Source organism: Syngnathoides biaculeatus, chromosome 18, assembly GCF_019802595.1.
Source record: "Syngnathoides biaculeatus isolate LvHL_M chromosome 18, ASM1980259v1, whole genome shotgun sequence".
Lineage (NCBI taxonomy): Eukaryota > Metazoa > Chordata > Actinopteri > Syngnathiformes > Syngnathidae > Syngnathoides > Syngnathoides biaculeatus.
Window position 1 is genome coordinate 6,340,908 of NC_084657.1, and position 21,315 is coordinate 6,362,222.

A 21,315-nucleotide genomic window follows, 5' to 3' on the forward strand; every position below is an offset into this window, starting at 1 on the left:
GCTAAAACTTCAAATGTGGATTAGCCAGAATCTAGATGCTGAATAGTCATTTTACATGTGGAGTTGTCTTGACTTCAAATGTGGCAGAACCAAATGGTGGAATTTGGAAGAGCGAGTGTAGGCCAACAAATCTGCTTGATACTTCTCAGTCTGCTGAATGTGCAGCCCCATAGAAAATATTTGAAAATAATTAAAATAATTAAAATGAGAAAACCATCACATGTATCAGGGTACGTGCAACTTGTAATCCTCATACTCTTGCAAGATTCAGGCTCGAGAGCCAGAACCAAAGGTTTCAGAAGAAGCAGAGGTCGGGCTGGTTGGCCGAGGGCGGCAGAAAACTGCCCTAGTAGCTTATTCTGAAGAAGGTATGTGGTCATATTTTTGTAATAGAAATATTGCTGGCTTCCAATTGTTCAAGCCATGTCTGCGTGTCAAATGCAAACAAATCCTCAAATATGCTCAGTGCTGTGGTGTACCTGTACTTTGAACTTCGTCAACTGCTGGTCCATGTATCTGACTGCTATTCTAGCGGTTCTTGAGATCTCTGCTGGATTTCAACAAGTGAGTATAGGAGAAAGAGGCGGACCCAGAAGAGACCTCAATGATGCCGGCGTTAACACCCGACAGACGATGGAGCATGTCAAAGCTTCAAAGTCTGGTATGCTTCTCTAAACGCTCACAAACATTCTGTTCCAGTCTTCATTTAAAAAAAAAAAAATAGATACAATGGCTGTAACTAGTGGTTGGGTAAATAATTAATCCTCTGCTGATATGTTTTCAGGAACAAGTGTCTCTCCTATTCAGTTGTCTGCCAACTTCTTTCGTATCCTGTCCCGCCCTCAACGGGTTCTATACCAATACCACGTGGACTTCAAGCCACCAATGGAGTCCCGTCATCTTCGATCGCCCCTCCTGTTCCAGCACGAGCGAACTCTGGGCAATGTTCACTCCTTCGATGGAGGCATACTCTTTATGCCGCAAAGACTTCCTAACAAGGTGCCGTCACACATTGACAACATTGACAATTTGGGCTCGGATAGAGCACATGAAAATGAACGGGCACAATGTGTGCCATGTGTTCAGGTGACTGTGCTGCAAAGTTTGACAGGTAATGGTGAGAAAGTGGAGATCATTGTGACCCTGACGAATGAACTGGCTCCAACGTCATCAGTTTGCCTGCAGTTGTACAACATTATATTCAGAAGGTCAGCATTGGCGTTCCCATGTGCTATGTGGTTCGCTATGATTGAACATTTTTTCACTCAACGCTTTTTCTCACATTTGTCACAAAATGTGCTGGTCCAGGAATGTCCAATTATGACATTGTTTTTGATGTTTTCTGAAGGAATTTGCGACTCCTCGGCATGCAACAGATTGGACGCAATTATTACGATGCCAAAGATCCACTCAGCATCCTGCATCACAGGTCAAATTTTTATTCATTTATTTATTGCTCTGAAACTAAGAATACAATTCGCAAAGGATCTTAAATGTAGATTTACATGTTTTGCAAGAACTGAGTTCTTGTATGAACTTTTTTTTCTGAGTTACAAGAACACAACAACCCAAGTTCAGTAGTGGATTATATTTGAGCTCTTCCCAAATGTTTAATATGTGCATGATTCAGAATTATTTCCCTCCCAGATTGACCATATGGCCAGGCTACACGACAGGCATCTTAGAGTACGAGTCAGCCATCATGCTGTGTATCGATGTGAGCCACAAAGTGCTGTGTAGTGAGACTGTTCTGGACATTATGTCACGTCCCATCGGAAACGAGAGTAGGACCCAAATGCAGGAACTCGGAAGACGGAAGGGAGTTCAAGAAGAACATCCATCCACTCTCCATCCAGATGTAGAAACCAAAATCCTGTGGTAGTAATCACCGGTAATACTTGATACTTACATATCGTTTTAACAGTAGACACATTGGACTGAGTCCAATACCCCGCACAATATGTACTGTTGCATTTTGTTCGCTCCGAGTGTAACTGTAACCAAAGTTTGCTACTAATATTCCAAATCCGTCTCTATTTGTGATAATTTCCCGTTGTCATTATTCTCTGGAATCGCGCTTTTTGAGCTTCCGCATGTATCATTTGCAATGCACAGGTTGTCCAATTACCTATATGTGATAGATTCTTTAACGCATCATACGTTTCATTCCATGATTTTAACTCCCATGTAAATGCCTTTTTCCAAACACCTGTGTTTTCCAATTGCCCTATCATAGCTTTTGGAAGCCATACCCCTACCTGATGTATAGCCTCTGATGCATGTTGCCCTGTGTTAGATAACATTGTTCTGGTTACTTCGTTATCTGCAGCATTAGCTACACCATACAGTGTTCCCATTCCTCCTAAGAGAGTATCATACCAAGCTCTACGTCTTCGTGTACAGTGTGGTATATCGGGGAATTTTATTTCCCAGTACACTCGGATTTTAACCCTGGCTTGTGCCATGTGTGTACAGGTATCTAATACTGGTGCTATGTGTGTTCTTGTAGCATTAGGTTTCCCAGGTAACACCCATATTATATACAAAAATGTGTTCCGTCACGAGATTTCAGTGCTGTTAAAAAAAAAAAAAAAACAGAGTTTATTTTACGGTAATTGTCCACCTCGTCCAGTTGTGCTCATTGCAGGTCTCGGTCGTCCTGTTGTAGTGGCACATGGGGATCACTGAAGTGACGGTTAAGTTGCATCCTTGTTCCATCACCGGGATGTCCTTTCCTCCAAGGCACCTTTTGCACTTCCACATCTGACAATTGCTGGTGATGTTTACCACGCCGCAAGCTCGGTAAGCTGGACAGGTGTAGTCTCCTTGAGTACGGTCCTGGGTACTGCTTTTCCATTTTATGTGGAGCCGCTGGACCTGCTTCAATTTGTCACCCTCCGTCATTGCGCAGCAGAGTTGGACCATGGCACCAAGGACAAGGATACACGTGACCCAGCAGACGACACTGCCACCTCTTGGGCCCTCGGTCTTCCCTGGTCCGGCCATGGCGCCTCTCCGATGATGGTCTTCCAATCAGCAAATACCACCACGGCATCTGTATTACGACAAATAGTGCATACTACAAACATGTGATTAGTTCTCTCTTGTATAACATTTTGACACCGGTACATTTACCCATTTTTCCTCTCCAGGATATAAGACGCTCACAGTAGCATCTTGCCCTTGAGCTATAATTTATGCTGCTCGGGGAGGACCGTCTGGCTGTTTTACTAAAAGTTTTGCCCCTGCCAAATCAGTGGAGCCAAATCCTCCCTCCCCTCTGGTAGTTATCACCACAGGTTTAGGTATTTCTTTTACCTTGGTTACAAGGCAAGGCTTCACTATCAATTGAGCAATTTTGTCCCCTCTTTCCAATGTAACGGGCTGTTCTGCTAATAATTTGCATACCGCTCCAATTTCTCCTTGATAGTCCGCATCAATTACTCCGGCTTGTTTTGTTTCGAGATAGCTTTTTCAATGTTTCCTTAAGAATTCCATTCATTCGCTCTATTAACCCAGCAGCCTGCGGATAATAGTGAATGTGATAGATCCATTCTACATGGTGAGTCTTTGCCCACTCTTTAGACTCCTTTTCCCCCTAATTTAATTCGCTCAGACACATACCATTTCCATTTGATAATACTAGCTTCCTGTGCGGTTCCTATTCTATGTGTTGTCGGGTTACCTTTAACCCATGTCAAAATCGGTATATGTGTTCTCATTAACACCTCGTGGCCCACCGTTTGAGCCTCAGTTTCAACCAATGCCTAATAGCATGCTAATAGCTGCTTTTCAAAAGGTGTGTACCTTAGGCCTGCTTCTGGGAGCTTTCTCGACCAGAATCCCAAGGGTTTACGAATCCTATCTTGCTTTTGCCACAAACTCCAGTTAGCGTATTCATTTGACGCCAACACCTGCAATTCTACCGGTCCCGATTTCATTTTTCCCAGTGACACTGCTTGCTGTATCGCTTCCTTCGCCATATCAAATGATCGCTGTTGTTCTTCTCCCCAACTAAAGTATCATTAGTTCCTTAGGAACTTTTAGCTTTTCCAGGTGCTCTGCTACCACCCGGTGGCAGATTGTGGGACTATGTAAATAACCCAGTGGTAGTCTGGTAAACGTGTAGTAGCGCCCTTTCCAGGTAAACGCAAATTGATTCATCCTATCCTCAGGAATAGTAATAGTGAAAAATGCGTTAGCCAAATCTATGACCCCATACCACGTTCCGGGATGATGTTGCACTCGTTCTATAATTGTCACTGCGTCGGGCACTGCGGAAGTCAATGCAGGTGTGTGTTTATTCAATCCTCTGTAGTCTACTGTCATCATCCAAGAGTTATCTGATTTCCTGACTGGCCACAGCGGATTGTTCCAGTTTGTCGTCACTGTTTTCAATACACCAGCTTCTAAATATTTAATGGTCGCCAAAATTTCTTCCTGTCCTCCAGGTATCCGGTATTGCTTTTGACTAACTACCTGTGTAGCTTGTGGTATCGGAAAAGGTGGCATTTTTACTTTACCCACCAATATTGCATGTATTTTCAGTGGATTTGCTCCGAATTCAAATCTCCCGGCTGTCAAATAAAGTGTCATTCCGGCTAATATCTCCATGCCCACTATCCACCCTGGGATAGGGGTTATAATCACCATATATGTTTTTATAGGCATATTTCCTATTTTCAAAGGTAAGTTTACATGTTTTCCATAAATCACTTTTCCTCCTAGTCCTGTTAATGGTGCTAGGGGTCCTTTCATTTTCTCTGGATTTCCATAAATTATTGAGGCCTCCGCCCCGGTATCTACTAACGCTATTACTGTTTGAACTGATTTATCCCAATAAATTTCCATATCATATACTTCAAAAGATACAGTCGTAGTTAACAAAAAGGAACCGGTGCATCCTTTGTAAAACTGTACATGCAAACATAGTGCACATTCTTCAGAAGATATGACAAGCATACAATATAGTATTTGAATAGCTTTTTCGGTAAACAAAGATCTTTGTAACGTTAAGTCTATTGAAACACTTGTAGAAAGGCAACACCCGCGCGCGCACACACGCGTACAAACGCGTACACGCACGATAGAAAGGCAACACCCGCGTGCACACACGCATACAAACACCTACACCCACGATAGAAAGGCAACACCCGCGCGCGCACACACGCGTACAAACACGTACACGCATGATAGAAAGGCAACACCCCCACGCGCACACATGCGTACAAACACATACACACAAACGATAAGAGTATGGTTGTAAGCAGTATTATGTGCAAAAGTGAACGTTCATTCATTTCCTATACTGCGTTATTCTCACTGTTTAATGCACTGATTTAAACAAAAACAAACAAACAAAAAAAAGACTGGATGGCTCATCGGCCACCAAAACTGCAGTCGCCATCCGCCATCTTGATACTCCCAAAACAACCATGCCGACCTGTGTATAATCTTCTCTAATCATGAACAATTCTGGCTCTGGCTGCGCTTGTGGGACCGGCCCTCGCACTCGCTCGCCATTTTCGTCCAGAATTGCTTGACTGTCCGCCCCCATCAGATCTTGGATTCGATCTGGTATCACGCGTCGCTGCTCTTTTCGTCGCTTGAAAGGGTGTATCTGCAACCCCTTTAACGAGGGATACAACCCAGTCTGTGGTGGCGGGTCCGGTCTTATCCCCCCACATATCCCCGTTTCACTCATCCGGATTCCACTGCACTGACAGCCCAGTGGTGAATGAACGGATTTGCGCTTGTTCTATTTTACGAGGTTTCTTCTTTCGCCCTCTTCGCGCCACTCGGGAGATATGCATTACACCTCTTTCCGTTATACTCTGCATTTTTGCCAAATGCTCCTTTAATTCTTTCACTATAACCTCTAGCTGGATAACCTCTTGCGCCTTTTGATTTTCTGTGCTTCTAACCCTATCCAACTCCAACACGCAATTTTTCCAAGCTTCCGCACACATCCACAACATCTGCTGCGTGCCTCCCAGCGGAGCAAGAGCATTCACATCCACCCACTTCAACAAATCACATAATGCCAGCGGCGTGGCAGCGGAATTCACTCCTGTCCACGGTCCGGGGCGTCCCCCACGCTCCCGTAGGACAGCTTCTATCTCTCGGAAAGTGATGCCTTCCCACCCGGGCACCACCTCCTCCTCTGGTGCCTCTTGCGCACCCTTAGTTTTCCTTCTAAAACAACGCATCCTGTTTTTATCTCCTGCGCGTAGCCTGCACAATCCTGCCGACAACGCCAAAAATGTTTTATTGAAATGATCGGTGCTGGTCGGCACTCAGGAGACAAAGACGACACTCAACAAAAGACCAACGTTCCCAAATGCTATTTAGCCTCAATAACTGGCATATTTATTTCGACCAAATGCAAGTTCTCAAAACACAGTTGACATTGCGTGAAATCAATCATATGAGCCCCTTACCTATGCGAGAAGGTTGAGAGCCGTCACCCAGGTAGAGTTCCGCTTTGTCAACCAGCTGGGCGTCCGTACGAAACCCGCAGCAGACTCTACCTGTTTGTACTCTGCATCTCTCTATTATACTTTTCAGTTGCGTGTGAGAGAAAGGACGGGTGGCCTACCCGTCCCACCTGGCGCCGCAACAATTGTAGCCGATTTACTATTGACACCTAAGTGTGTCCTTCAGGCTCTGAGAAACATCTTACGCAGCCATAACTGTCAAGACATCCCACAACAATGTTCGTCTTTGGTATGCATGTGAACAAGATAGTGAAAAACAACTTACATGCGAAAAACAAGTGACTGTATGCATGCGAACACGATAGTGAAACGGTCAAGATGTCTTGACCAGAAAAACAAGTGAGTGAAAAACAGGTGAGTGAAAAACAACTTATATAACCATGGTTGCACAATACATTCGGGTATTCCATGGTTATGGGAAGCATCACTAATTAACACTACTTTCAGTGGGTTTTCTCCGGGCACTCCGGTTTCCTCCCACATCCCAAAATCTTGCAACATTAATTGGACCCTTTAAATTGCCCCTAGGTGTGATTGTGAGTGCGGCTTTTTGTCTCTATGTGGCCTGTGATTGACTGGTAACCAGTTCAGGGTGTAGCCGCCTCCTGACCGATGACAGCCTGGAAAATCTCTAGCACCCTTGTGAGGATAAGCGGCTATGAAAATGGATGGATACTCATCGTCAGGTTTGTGGGGATTCTGACATCCATGATTGACATGTTATGAATTTAAAAAAGACTCCAGACACAATATTCCATAAAACGGGATGGAGAAAGGCCCCAAAGCTTCAGTGCTTCCTTTGGCAACCACTATGTCGTTTTCACCAACATGGATGCACCTAAAAGTTGCTCCCCAAATTCTAACATGAATGTAAACACAACTTTTATGATGAAAGAGCGACTCCAGTGTGACTGCCTTTGGGTCCTCCACCATGTTGCTTGCTCGTGACAAATAACTGTGAATTTGAAATGAGAAAGGTATACAACCATGTCGAATCTTTTTTTTCTCAATGCAAAAACAGGCGATGAACTGAAAAGTTGAATGAATCCTAATACACAACGATGACAACTGTCATGAGCATGCATAAGGAACGGGACCCAAATGCAGGGACATGATTTTCGAGGGTAGTTTAATTCTGTCAGAGGTCATACACGGGTCAGCGGTCCAAAAAGGAAGCACAAAAAACACGAGGCTAACAGGCAAAATCCCAAAACCGAGAAACGAAGTCCGATATCCATGAGGTAAAACGTGAAACAAGAACAAGACTTGACGGAAGTGGCACAGGAAAGTTGAAACAAGGAAGATTCACTCACAAAACGCAAAGCACAACAAACACAACTGACAATATGACACACAAGACTTCAATGCATTTCCTAATCAGTGTCAATGAGGTGCAGGTAAGGAGCTCCTGGCCATGCCCCTGACGGCCTACATGGAAAGTCAAAGTCACGTATAACCTGCACCATGAAAAAAGTTAGGAAAATATGCCCTGAAATAAAAATGTAATAAATAAATAAAGACATACAGAAAAAAATGAAGGAATAAAGAGTTCCATAAAGATTTGCATCTTCTTTGTACTTGAGCTTGTGTCCTTATGATGAGTACGACAGGGTGGGTTGGGATCAACAAGAGCCTTGAGCCAAAGGTCAAAGGTGAGTCAAATTCCTCGATTGTCGAATAACAACCCACCTCTACATGACAAATTCAAACAAGGGCCAGCAGCAGCTCCTCACCTGGCAGGCAAATAAATACAATATGTTTCATTGTCAGGTGACAGTTTGTTGTGATTGACACTGCATCATTTTGACAAATATGAATAAAAAAATAGTGTTTCCAGGATAGTAACCAGATAACACATATTTCATAAAATCAGTAATTGTTGTGATTGAGTCAACAGTGATTCTTCATTTGAGGCAAATGCCTTGAAGATGGAGCTGTCCAATCGTATTTCACCAATGAGGCAGTCTGCTTCCATTCTAAAGAAAAAGTCAGTGTAGTCAATAGTTTCCGATGGATTCATTCACGTTTGACGTTATTTCTTTGGTCGCCTACTGGTGTTTGAAGTGTTCAGTGTGGAAGCAGAGTAGTTCATTAACATCCGATTCATGTCCTTGCTTGGAGGCTGCAAACATCAAGGGAGAGCGCTGGAATACACTAATCTGGAAATACCTCTAGTTTTTGTCAAAAACTCTTATCCCAACAGACAGATCTCTTGGAAAGTGGTGGAAATTGACCCCAAAATCCAAATAATAACAGATGAGAAAAACAAAATAACATTTGACAGATTAAAACATACCTTGACAGATTTGGGTGTTTGTTGACTTTCAAGAAGTATTTCTGGTACAGACGGGAGCATTTCAGTCCACTTTAGCGGCTATTTCACACCACAAAAGGGTACCTGTACCTCTCCACCGTGACTATAAATATTATCATTTGTCGATAAAATTATTATAAGTAAAGCTCTGCATGACATTGTATCCTTATTAACATTAAAGAAAACAAAAAATGAATGGAAACATGGTTCAATTTACAACAGAGAACAACATTACGAACATCGGCACTCTGTAACAGAAAATATTTTCAGCACATCAATTTGCTGAAATAAACATTTTTGACCGACTTATTGCACCATTTGATTGTGAAAAATAAAATCAATAAATAATAATAACTTCAAGTTCTGTTCAGCAACATTAACTCAGGAGCACAAAATATAAAACACTTTAAAACAATAATATATCTGCTATGATGTGGAGTTTTTTTTTGCACTGAGCAATTTGGTACGCCACCTTATATGATGCTAACAGTCCTCCCTCATTTACTGAAGTAGCTTTCACAAGGCAGGATGATTGTTAGCAATATTCGAGACGTTTCGCTGAAAATAATCCATCGTTTTATCAGCATGACTGGGGTGGAACCTGTTTGAATTGCGCATGAATTTATTTGGCTTCATGCTGTCCGCTGCCAACATTTTTTTTCTCACTCCTCGTGTCCCACTGTCGTCACAGTGAAGCCAAACAAAAAAATGCATTGCGAACCAAACCAAGCCAACTATCCATCCATCCATCTTCTTCGCCACTTATCCTCACAAGGGTCGCGGGGAGTGCTGGAGCCTATCCAAGCTGTCAACGGGCAGTAGGCAGTTTACGCCTTGAACTGATTTCCAGCTAATCGCAGGGCACCCAAGCAAACTATGAACTACAAATTTGAAAGGTTGCTTCCATTTTTTTTCATTTTTTTAAACCCACAATGATATCCCTGTCTGTTTTTCTTGACATAAAACTGAATTTTTGATTGCAGAATATCTTTTAGTGAGACATGTTGAAAGCTGAATGATGCTCCCAAACAGTTTTAAGGTTAATGTTATGTTGCCTCTGATATTTAAAATGCAGGATTTGCTTTTTGTGCACTGTATTGTCTTTGCTTTCATCCCGGATTAGGCTGGTTGATTACACACCATCTCATCCTGCACTTTCTACTTTGGCTGGCTTCAGACCAGACCTTTCCCACTCGAAAAGAGAAAATCTCATCCAGTTTAACCACTTTTTCTTCGATTATTCACGTACTCTGACAGCCATTGCATCTTCAAATATCATTTTCTTTATTAAGTTTCTCCATTAATATCGAAAGTAAATACAAACAGCATGTCTAGCTCGTCTTTGCGTGACGTTGCCCAGACTGTGTTTTAAGTAAAGCGGCGGTGGTGGTGGACGCTCTCATTATAAAACACATTGATGGGCTGCGTAAGTACTGTAACATTTGTAATTATGTTAGTGTAGAGAACATTGGCTGTTTTTTTTTGGCACGCCATCCTGCGATCGACCAAAAATGCCTCACCATCGATCGACGGATTAAGCACGCCTGCTCGACCCTTTTGTCATATATATTCATTGTCAGGTTTGTGGTGACTCTGACATCCATGATTATTATTGTTGTTATGAACTTAAAAGACTCCAGACACAAGTATTCCAGAAACAGACAGATAAAGGCCAGCAAGTTTGAGTGCTTCCTTTGGCCAGCGAAAGAGAGAGTCTGGCTGGACTTGAACCCACAACCTTTGGATTAGTGCTTTAGTAATCCAATGCGCTGTCCATTGCGCCACAGAGCCACATATGTCAAGGGAAATAGAGATTGGAAATTCCCAATTAAGGGGAACAAATGTGAGCATTTCACTACATTTTAGGGTCTTTCACACCACAAAAAGGTACCTCTAATCCATATTATTTGCTTTAGCAGAAATAATGTAATATTAGGGAGTACCAGTACATTTGTAGTTTTATTTAAGGAGTATTTTGGCATTGATTTCACCCTTCAACAGCTGAGCCTCAAAATGTCAGCCTGGATTTGTGTTTGTCATTTTACTGCATGTACACTTACAGTACAATTGAATGAATAAAACATAAAAACAGAATGAGATTTGAGCGTTTTAGTTCAGAATTTTTTATTTTTTTTACCTGAATAACTGAATTTGGAATGTGAAAGAAATAAAACCATGGACAGTAACTTTCTAATGACAATGTAAAAACTATGAACTGAAAACTTGAATTAATCCTCATAAACAATGAAACCTCCTGTCACGAGCATGCAGCAAGGGGTAACGCAGGGACATGATTTTTGAGGGTAGTTTGATTCTTTCAGAGGTCGTACACAGGGAAGCAGTCCAAAAAGGCAGAAGCTCAAAAAACACGTGGCAAAAAGGCAAAGTCCCAAAATCCAGAAACGAGGTCCGATAACTGAGGCAAAACGTGGAACATGAACAAAACAAGAAATGACAAAAGTGGCACACGAACACTGTAACGAGGGAGATACACTAACCAAACGCTTGCATCATGACACACAATGGTGTGTGTGTGCTCCTCTGCAGAAGAAACAAAGTCATGAGAATTGAATTCACTGGCGATGTCTCTCTCTTTTGGACACAAAGTGCGCTGAGAAGAGGACACTGCGCACGTTCTGTCAAGGACCGACACAGCACCAATCGATTATCAAGCCATCAGTCACACCAGTCGACTTCCAATTTGCTGATTAAAGAGAAATGATTTTCTTTTCCACTTCTTTGGCATAACAGAAAATAATAAAGATGATCAAAAACAAAAATGTACTTTTCAATACTTTAGCTTCACAGAAAAGATGAAGAGAAAAAAAATGAACACAAACAAACATTGTAATTTGACTTCAGAAACAGTCTCAAGCACAACTGACAAGGCAAACCACAAAGCTTATATGTCTTTCCTAATACTTTTCACTGACGTCACGCTGACTGCTTCCTTACTGTAAGTAAGTAAGAAAGAAAGAAAGAAAGAAAGAAAGAAACGCAATATTTTCAGTCTCCTAAGATTCAACTGGCTGCAATTCGCCGTCTGAAATTCATCGTCTAACACTCAGCCAATCCAGTTACGCTTTCTTAGTCACTTGACGTCACATCCTAAGAAACCGTAACTGGATTGGTTGGTTTAAGAAGGCAGGGTTACTTCAGGTCAGAACCCAACACCCAGCCAAATATGTCAGAACAATAACCAGCACAACGGTTCTGTGCTTGGGTAGGTCCTCCTGTTTTGGTTAGCAGAAGAGTTCAAATGGATTCAGCAGTTGTCTTTCTAATGTCGATATTGCGATGACGATCACAGCATGACAATAGCGACCCGTTTCCTGAGTGAATGAAGTGTTCAGATTTCACTTGTTTCGTTTTGGGTTTTTTTTGGGGGGTGTGGGGCAAGTTGATACCAGGTTGCTGAGTTCTCATGAATTCATCCGCTCCACTTTGCTCGGTTGTCTTGCTGGCTGCACTGGGTCAACAACTTCCAGGTGTACGACACCAAATGTATCTTATTCGTTGAGTCCATGACTCCAGTCAATTTAGGGAAGTGCTTCAGTATTTTCAGTGAAACTGCAAGTGTTTGTTGGCTTTCAAGAAGTCCGTGTCAGGATGGCCAAGTGGTCTAAGGCACCAGACTCAAGAACTGAACTCCTTCTTGGTTAATGGGTAGTCTGGTCTCCGAATGGAGGCGTGGGTTTGAATCCCACTTCTCACACAGCAGTTATATAGGCTTCATAGCTCAGTGTGAGAGCATTGGTTTGGTAAACCAGGGGATGTGAGTTTGATTCTCACCAGGGCCCCCACTCCCCAAGTGGGGTTGTGTCAGAAAGGGCATCCGGTATAAAAACTGTGCCAAACAAGTGTGAGGGTTCATCTGAGATGACACACTGACAAAATTTTTTGACTTTCAAGAAGTATTTCTGGTACATATGCAAGCATTTCAGTACATTTTAGCGTCTTTCACACCACAAATCTTCAATTCATGTTATTTGCTTTAGCAGTAATAATGTAACATTAGGGCGTACCAGTAGATTTGTAGCTTTATTTAGGGAGTATCTTGGCATTGAATTAACCCTTTAACAGCTGAGACTCAAAATATCAATTTATTGCATGTTTAATTGAATGAATAAAGCACAAAAAGAGAATGAGATTTGAGCCTTTTATTCAGATTTTTTTTACCTGAATAACTGTGATAATAAAATATGAACGGAATAAAACTATGCACAATAACTTTCTAATAACAATGAAATAACTATGAACTGAAAACTTGAATTAATCCTCATACACAACAACGATGCCTCCTGTCACAAGGATGCAGCAAGGGGTAGGACCCAAATGCAGGGACATGATTTTCGAGGGTAGTTTAATTCTTTGAGAGGTTGTCTCCAGATAAGCAGTCTAAAAAGGGAGAAGCACAAAAAACACGTGGCAAAAAGGCAAAGTCCAAAAATCCTGAAAAGAGGTCTGATAACTACGAGGCAAAACATGGAATATGAACAAAACAAGACTTGACTAAAGTGGCACACGAACGCTGTAACGAGGGAGAAACACTAACCAAAACGCTTGCGTAAATTCACACAATGATGTGGTGCACTCCTCTGCAGAAGGAGCAAAGTAATGAGAATTGAATTTACTCCGTGATGTCTCTCTCTTCCAGACAAAGTGCGATGAGGAGAGGACACCCGCAAAAATTACAAAATTACAAAGCGCTGTAATGATCCAAACTAAAAATGACACAAGACTGCTCCTATTTTCTCCATCCAAAGGACACGCATATGTTGCCATTTTTCAGTTTTTTTTTTCTTTTTTAGCTCACTGTTGTGTGTAGTCTTCCTCAAGGCTTTTAGATGTACGTAACGTAGATGTGTCATAAGTGTAAACAATTGTTTTTATTTTGCACGACCCCATTAAAAATCTCTTGTTTAAAACAATGATCATTCTGTGCAAGTACTGTAAAGCACAGGGGTCGAGAACCTATGGCTCGCGAGCCGTACCTGGCTCTTTTGGTGGTTGCATATGGCTCGTGGAGCCCTCATAAAGACATACTGTACATGTGATTTCTGTCGTGCAGTGAACGTTTGGGTTAGGGTTAGGTGTGGGAGGCAACGCAAATGACGTAGAGACAATTTGGCCTAGCGGGTTGCCGTAGTTTTTGCGTGGTAGTATATGTCCAGAGGTGCATAAGGTTCTAATGCTGATCACGTCGGAACAACTAATTATGGAAACGCTTTGACAGAGGTCGCTTAAAGAAAAATGAAATATGAGGATTACCAAAGTTTTCAAGAAGAACGGACAGCCTTTGTGGAGAGGTTGGGTTCTGCTGTGTGTTTAAATTCACAGATGGGGAGTATGCCAAAGCATTCATACTCGACGTTGCCAATAAACATTTTGCCAACTTCGCATAAAGGCAAGATAATCAAACGAATAAAGTACATGCGTGGCAAGAACTGTTCACTATCATACCGGCGTGATGGCAAATCAAATTGAATTACGATCACGATGAACGGATGGAAATCTCAACGCCTGCGTGAAGCTTAATCTAACAATGGATGAACTCCGAACCCATCAGTGAAACCGTGCAGCACTAGCTGTCGCATTAACGGTAAGAAGTACTTTTGTCATCATTTGTGGGCAACAGTGTAACAATGTTATTTAAAATAATTCAGAGATTTATTGTACTCTTGTGGTGTTTACATAATTCATCCGCGGGACCTCGAGTTGGGGTGCGGGGATTCCACACGGACTGTTTTTGTTGTTGCGCTTCCGGAGTCAAGGTTAACAGAGTTCCCGCCGTTATGCGAGTCGTGTTTTGATGTCGAACAATAAAACAAGTTTTGTTCCTGTGTCCGACACTCCGCCTCCGACTCCTTTTCTCCGGCGGTACGCTCTAAAAGTGTTGGTCTTACGGAAATGCGCAAATACACCTGCACTTAGTTTTTAAAATACTCCATGGCTCTTTTGAAATTACATTTTTAAATATTTGGCCTTTATGGCCCTCTCAGTCGAAAAGGTTCCCGACCCCTGATCTAGATGCTGCTTGTCTCCAGTCTCCCATGCAGAGTGTATACCCCTGTAAAGTTTCCACAAAACTAGACAGCCATGAAAATCAACATCTTTAAGATCAAACGACTTGTATATTGGACCCGCCGGAGCCTCTATCATAGGCACCATTGTAAATCAAAGTAAAGCAGATTCATTTATATAGCGCATTTTATACATGGGCTAACTCAATGTGCTTTACATGATTAAAGGCATTTGAAAACATAGAGATAATACATTTAAAATGGGATAAAAACATTAAAAATGTCAAACACAATAAAAAAAGACAATTAAAACCGCATCCAGTCCAAGTAATACCGTCAAAAGTGGATATATTCTAAAAAGCAAGAGAAAAAAAGAAGAGTTTTCAACCTTGTCGCGTTTTGTTTGGTTGTTATATAATAAAATAATATCATATAATATTCATTCATTTTCTTTGACGCTTGTCCTAACGAGGGTCGCAGAGAGTGCTGGAGCCATTCCCAGCTGTCAACGCTATATTGGCTTACTTTGCAGTCGGCACAGTGGTTATGCTCTTTTCTGTTTCCTTCACTTTTGGCTTTCAAAGAAGCTCCAGCTGTTGTAAACACCTTCTTTGATTTGTTCATACCTGCACATTGTGATTTTAACTTCTGTTATAGTGATTCTTAGATTTTTTGCGAGGACAGAAATGCAGTGTTGTCAAATTATTTCACATTGGCATCTGTAAAGTGGGACACTTAATACATTTGTAGAAGAACAGAGTCAGTTCTATTGTTATATTAAAAAGACCACCAACCTCTTGTTTAACAGCCGAACGCGCAAACCAATAGCACCACAAAGACATAGTGACCCATTATCTCTGGGATTTTTGACCTTTTAACATTCTACAAAACCCAGGGTAATTCAACAGGCTTTTTAATGACCGATGTTCTGCAAAAGGTAGGAGGTTGCGTTGATTTTTTGGGGGGACAGAAATGCATTTTTGTAAAAACAATGCCACAAACTTAGCATACAGTCTAACCAGTAAAGTAGACCAATTAATAAATTTTTATCATCGCAAAGTAAGTCCTATTGTTATTTTGAGGACACAGCCATGTGTGGGCTCAAATCACTAACCTTTCAGTTCACAGCAGAACACACCAACCAATTGCACCACAGAGACGTACTTCACCATGTTCTTTGGGTTTTTTGATCAACCAACATCCTACAAAAGCCAGGTAAATGCTGACAGGCTTGTCAACGACTGATGTTCTGCAAAAGGTAGGAGGTTGTGTTGATTTTTTGGGAAGACAGAAATGCAGTTTTGTAAAAACAATGCCACAAACTCAGCATACAACGTAATCAATAAAGTAGACCAATTCCTGAATTACTATAAGTACAGAGTAATTTCTATTGTTATATTGAGGAGACTGCCCTGTGTGGGCTCAAATCACCAACCTTTCAGTTTACAGCTGAATGAGCTAACCAATTTCGCCACAGAGACATACAGAAACTTCATCTTCCGAGTTTTTGATCCACCAACATTCTTCAAAAGCCAATTTAATCCAACAGGCTTGTCAACGACTGACGTTCTGCAAAATGTAGGTGGTTGTGTTGATTTTTTTGGGAGGACAGAAATGCAGTATTGTCAAAATAAATTGACAACATTGGCATTAAGTGTAACGATAAAGTTGGCCAATTCATGAACTTGTAGAAGACAGAACAAGTTGCGTTGAGAACTTCTGGACATGCCCCGGATGGGTTCAAACCACAAGCCTCTCTGTTAACACCCAAACACGTTCACCACAGAAACATGTTCCATCCTCCCTTTTGGGGTTTTTGAGCTGCAAACATCCTACAAAAGTCATGAAAAGGCCGCCAGGTTTGTGAACAACCAATGGTCTGTAAAAGGTGGGAGGTTGTGTTGATTTTTTTTGGAAGGAAAGAAATGCAGTATTGTCAAAATGATATGACAAAATTTTCATACAGTATAAACTGTAAAGTCAGACAATGCATGAATGTGAAGAAGTACAGAGTAAGCCCTGATGTTCAACTATGGAGACACCCCTGGATGGGCGAGAACACCAGACTTACATTTTACAGCTGAACACGCCAAACATCTACACCACGTAGACATGTTTCATCCTCTCCTTTGTAGTTTTTGAGCTATTAACATTCTACAAAAGCCAGGTTAATCCGACAGGCTTGTCAATGACTGATGTTCTGCAACAGGGTTGAGTTGATTTTTTTGGGGGGGAGGACAGCAATGCAGTATTGTCAAAATGATACAACAACATTGGCAGAAAGTGTGAGTTGTGGGGCAATATATATATTACTAATACTAATACTGACCGGACCAGCACAATGTGAGTGAGTGTCCGAACATGGCACAATGCAGAAAAATAATAGTTTCAATTAAGAATTTAATGACTTAATTGCCAAAGAGAAAAAACTGTTTGAACAACTTTTACTTTTGACTTCACTTTACGCAGCTGCTTTACATTGGACATTAATTAGACCAGGCATTTAAGTTATCTACATTTGTTGCGTTTGCATTACTGAATTTTTGGATACTCCGCTACTTTGCGTAAGTTCACAAGTTTTGTGTAGAGCATTGCTTTGTCACAGCGAGCCTGTGCCTCATTAGTTTTATTATGTCCATGTTCTAAGTTTGCCTCGTAGTCATCGGACCCTGTGCACGTTTTTGGATCTCGCCTGTAGCCTAGCGCTTTTGTGCTTCCACTTGTTTTGGACTGCCTATTTGTATTCGGCCTTCTTCTGGAATAAAACCACTCTTAATATCGTGTCCTCACCTCGGAGTCCTGCATTTGGGTCCAGCCCCAAGCCACTTGCTTATGACACAACGAACTGGCCAGAAGAAGAACCAGCAGGGGAAACGCAGCTGGGCACGATTCCCGGCACTCCCAGCCTGAGGACCGAGCATCCCTTATCCTAGCGCAGTGGTTCCCAAAGTCAACATGGACCCGGACCCCAAGTGAGTCGTTCAAAAAGCTCACGGGCCCCCAACCTCAAATTTCGCCAATAATGTGGTGCTGGACACAGCAATTCCATTCTGGTACAAAGAAATACACAATTTTAGTGGCTCAGGTCCTCTTGCTTTTTATTTTTGCACAATAAATCTAAACGTGGTTCAACACTGGAAAGGGCAATTCTCACATCATGATTAGCTTCCAGACAATTTTGTTTTTTCGTCTTCACATCTAATAGAGTTGAAAACCCCGCCTCACACTTGCACGTAGTAACGAAGGGAACATAGTATTGTATGGCTGATTTGGCAAGTTTTGGGAACAGTTCCAACCCCTCGCACCTAAAGGTGCTGTTTGACTTGTTCTCAAATTGTTGACGGATGGCTTCTGAATGACGGAGTTCGATGAGTTCTTCCTTTCTGTCGTCGTCGTCGTGCATCGTGTCAAGATTGAAGCCAAAAGGATCTTGAACCCATGATTCTTCTTTTCCAGACAATTCATCAGGTGTAAAATAGTGGTCAAAACTTCCCCGCAGTGTTTTCAAATGCTGCTGGATTTCTTCTTTGAAATCAGCTTCTTTCAGATCGAGGCTGTCAAGTGCTGGGAAATTAGCAAAGTTATCATTTCCCACTCGCTTCTCCAATAAAGCCAACTTCTCCAGAAAAGCTGAAAGTTTCTACTTCCCCCGCATCATGTTGCCACGGTTGACAAGGTTGAGCTGATTCAATAATTCGAACATGTCAGCGAGATATGCGATCGTCTGGGGCGTTTGTGAGCTATCCAGTTCATCAGCCAGGGGGTTGTTTTGATGTCGAAGGAACTGAACAACCTCGTCATACACTTCAAAGACTCGCCTCAATACCCGCCCTCTGGAGCACCATCGAACTTGTGTGTGGTACAAAAGCACCGTGAACTCAGAGCCAACTTCAGTTCGCTTGGAACAAATCCGTGACTCGGCAGCTTGGCACCAGCATCGAACCTCATTCTCTTTGCTGCATAGTCTTTTGGAGTCGAGGTTTCCCCGTTTCCCCCATGAACTGTTCCGAAGTGCTCTCGCAATTTGGACGTTTTCAGGCTTGACTTGCATAGCACCTTGTTGCATTTGATGCATTGCACTTTCTCAATTCCATCTTGACCAGTTTGCACAGGAAAGGCAATCTGCTGATAGGCATTATTCCACTTGCACCTCTTCTCAGACATACTGGAAAAAAGCAAGGGCTTTGTATGCAGCAGTAGGCATGAACGACAGTGTAGTGTCGTATTATTAATTACACTTATTTTATTAACTTCAATGACCACTCTTCTCTTCTACTTCACCTCTTCATTCACGTTCAAGTTGACACTTCAAAACGATACGTTCAGTGCAAACCATAATCAAAGTCAAGTCCACGCCCGCCTCTTGTGCCACGCGTCTTCTCTCTCCATTCTCTCTCTCTCTCTCTCTCTCTACTAAGGCTACCGGCACTGTAGGGCTGGGGCGTGGCGCTGCCTGAATCACCCACCTGGGCTGGCCACAAAATAGGATGGATAGGATGTGAGACATAGCGAGACAGAAGAAAAAAACGTTTTTTGTTCTTTTCTTCAGAAAAATATTTTATTATTACTCTGTCTCAGACATCATGTCGCAGACCCCCTGGAGGTCCGTGGACCCCACTTTGGGAACCAATGTCCTATTGGGTTCCGCCTTGTTGTCATCTCCTACCTTGGCATCTGCACCACCCTGGTGTCATGATTATTTCCCGACAACGACCCTGGACTCAGAATCTTTAGATTATGAGGAAGACCTGAATTTATATGACCGGCTGCCTGATTCTGACTCGGAGATGGACTTTGTTTGTTTCTCCTGGTGATCAGTCCCAGTCAGTTTTTTGCTAAGTAGGTGTGAAATTCTAAAAGGTATCCAATACTTACCAAGAACAAAATGCTCTGAGTATACTGGGAAATAAGGGAATGACTTGGCTGCTAGATCGGCTCTGCTCATACGAGACAGCCACAGTTGTCGCCATTTGGTTGATAACTGCTCCGTCTTCTTGCATTGGTTTTTGATCACAACTGGCAGTTGAAAGAAAGACGCTTTACAACGCCCACTTTCGGTTGAGTAACTGATAACATAGCAGTGCGCCCCCATTCATACGCCTTTCTGAAATGACTCCTGCTTGGTTACGGTTTGTTTACTCAAATTCACCAAACCAAAATGGCGACTCCGTTCTAAATCCGAAGGTGTGTGACGTCAGTCGAAAACAGTCTATTGCAGGGCTCATTGAGACAAACAGCCGCACTCACAATCACACCTACGGGCAATTTAGAGTGTCCAATTAATGTTGCATGATTTTGGAATGTGGGAAGAAACCTGAGTGCCGGGAGAAAACCCACACAGGCACGGGGAGAACACGGAAACTCCACAGAGGCGGGTCCGGGATTGAAGCCAGGACCTCAGAACTGCGAGGCCAAAGCTGTACCAGCTGATGCACTGTGCCGCCGCGGTTTTCATGTTCCTGGAAATTTTATTAGGTCTTATGAGAATGTTTTTGTTGTAAAGGATAGAGCATGCTCCCTATTTTAAATGTTTTTAATTTAAAATAAACTTCAAACTTCAAAGGTCAAGTTTACTCTGTAAATCAGTATAGTGTTGAATTTGTGATGTTATGGCAAGCAATATGACTCACGCAACATTAATGTCAACCCTGTACATGGGCCCAGTATCAGGTCTAAAATCCTGGTGGCAGATTTTGGCATAAGAAGAAGATTATCCAAGGTGCTGGGTTTTGGCTCCAGTCACTCAGAAGGTGTGGGTTCAAATCCCACCATTACCATATACTTGTCAATCCAGATAATGTGCTGATATTTTGTCATTTGCTCCAACACGGCGCTGGGGACAAAGCATGACTTGGCCACAAAAAAAATTGAGCTCTTTCTTTCTCTTTCTCATTTAATTTGTTTGCATGTGCATGTAAATTATTAGCTCCCCAGAAAGTGTTTCCCAAAATGTCATTATCTTTGTTCTTAATGCTGAACTACTGTGGAAACTTTTTGTGTACTTTTACAGTGATTTTAATTTTACAGAACATTGAAAGCAGGATTTTTTTTCCAGTTGGAAGTAAATCTTGGCTTGAAGAAATGGTCACAGTGGTTGGCCAAGCGGAATGCAGCTTTGGTGGCGTCGAGGAAATTCCGATTCACCATATGGCATCTCAGGTGAGGGAAGCACTGCACTGTCAACCTTGTTTAGAGTGATGATGGGGCGCTGCAAACCTCGACTCGGGACATTGTGAATCATTGGGGAGAATACTTTGAAGACGTACTCAATTCCTCTGTCATGCTTTCCCATGAGGAAACAGTCGGGGTTCTCTGAGGCGGGGTCGCCTATCTCTGTGTTTGAGCTAACCGAGGCGGTCAAAAAGATTCCCGGTAGCAAGGCTCCATGAGATTTGCTCAGAATTGTTATTTGCTCTGGAAGTTGTGGGGGTGTCTTGGTTGACACCCCTCTGCAACATTGCACAGACATCAAGAAAAGTGC

The 21,315-nt window shown here is 42.3% G+C and overlaps 1 protein-coding gene across 1 annotated transcript; it reads left to right on the top strand.

Moving 5' to 3' along the window:
• The first annotated feature begins 251 nt into the window (after nt 1-251).
• LOC133492296 (piwi-like protein 1) lies at nt 252-2,024 on the top strand. Its single transcript, XM_061804414.1, has 5 exons — nt 252-368; nt 533-661; nt 785-1,208; nt 1,349-1,429; nt 1,648-2,024. The coding sequence occupies exons 2-5, from the start codon at nt 634-636 to the stop codon at nt 1,880-1,882; spliced, it is 768 nt and encodes a 255-aa protein (XP_061660398.1). The 5' UTR covers nt 252-368; nt 533-633; the 3' UTR covers nt 1,883-2,024.
• The last annotated feature ends 19,291 nt before the right edge of the window (nt 2,025-21,315 follow it).

Coding starts and splice junctions, on each gene's coding strand:
- LOC133492296 (XM_061804414.1), top strand. CDS start 634: ATGGAGCATGTCAAAGCTTCAAAGTCTG. Junction 1,209..1,348: donor TACAACATTATATTCAGAAG/GTCAGCATTGGC, acceptor TGTTTTCTGAAG/GAATTTGCGACTCCTCGGCA. Junction 1,430..1,647: donor CTCAGCATCCTGCATCACAG/GTCAAATTTTTA, acceptor TTTCCCTCCCAG/ATTGACCATATGGCCAGGCT.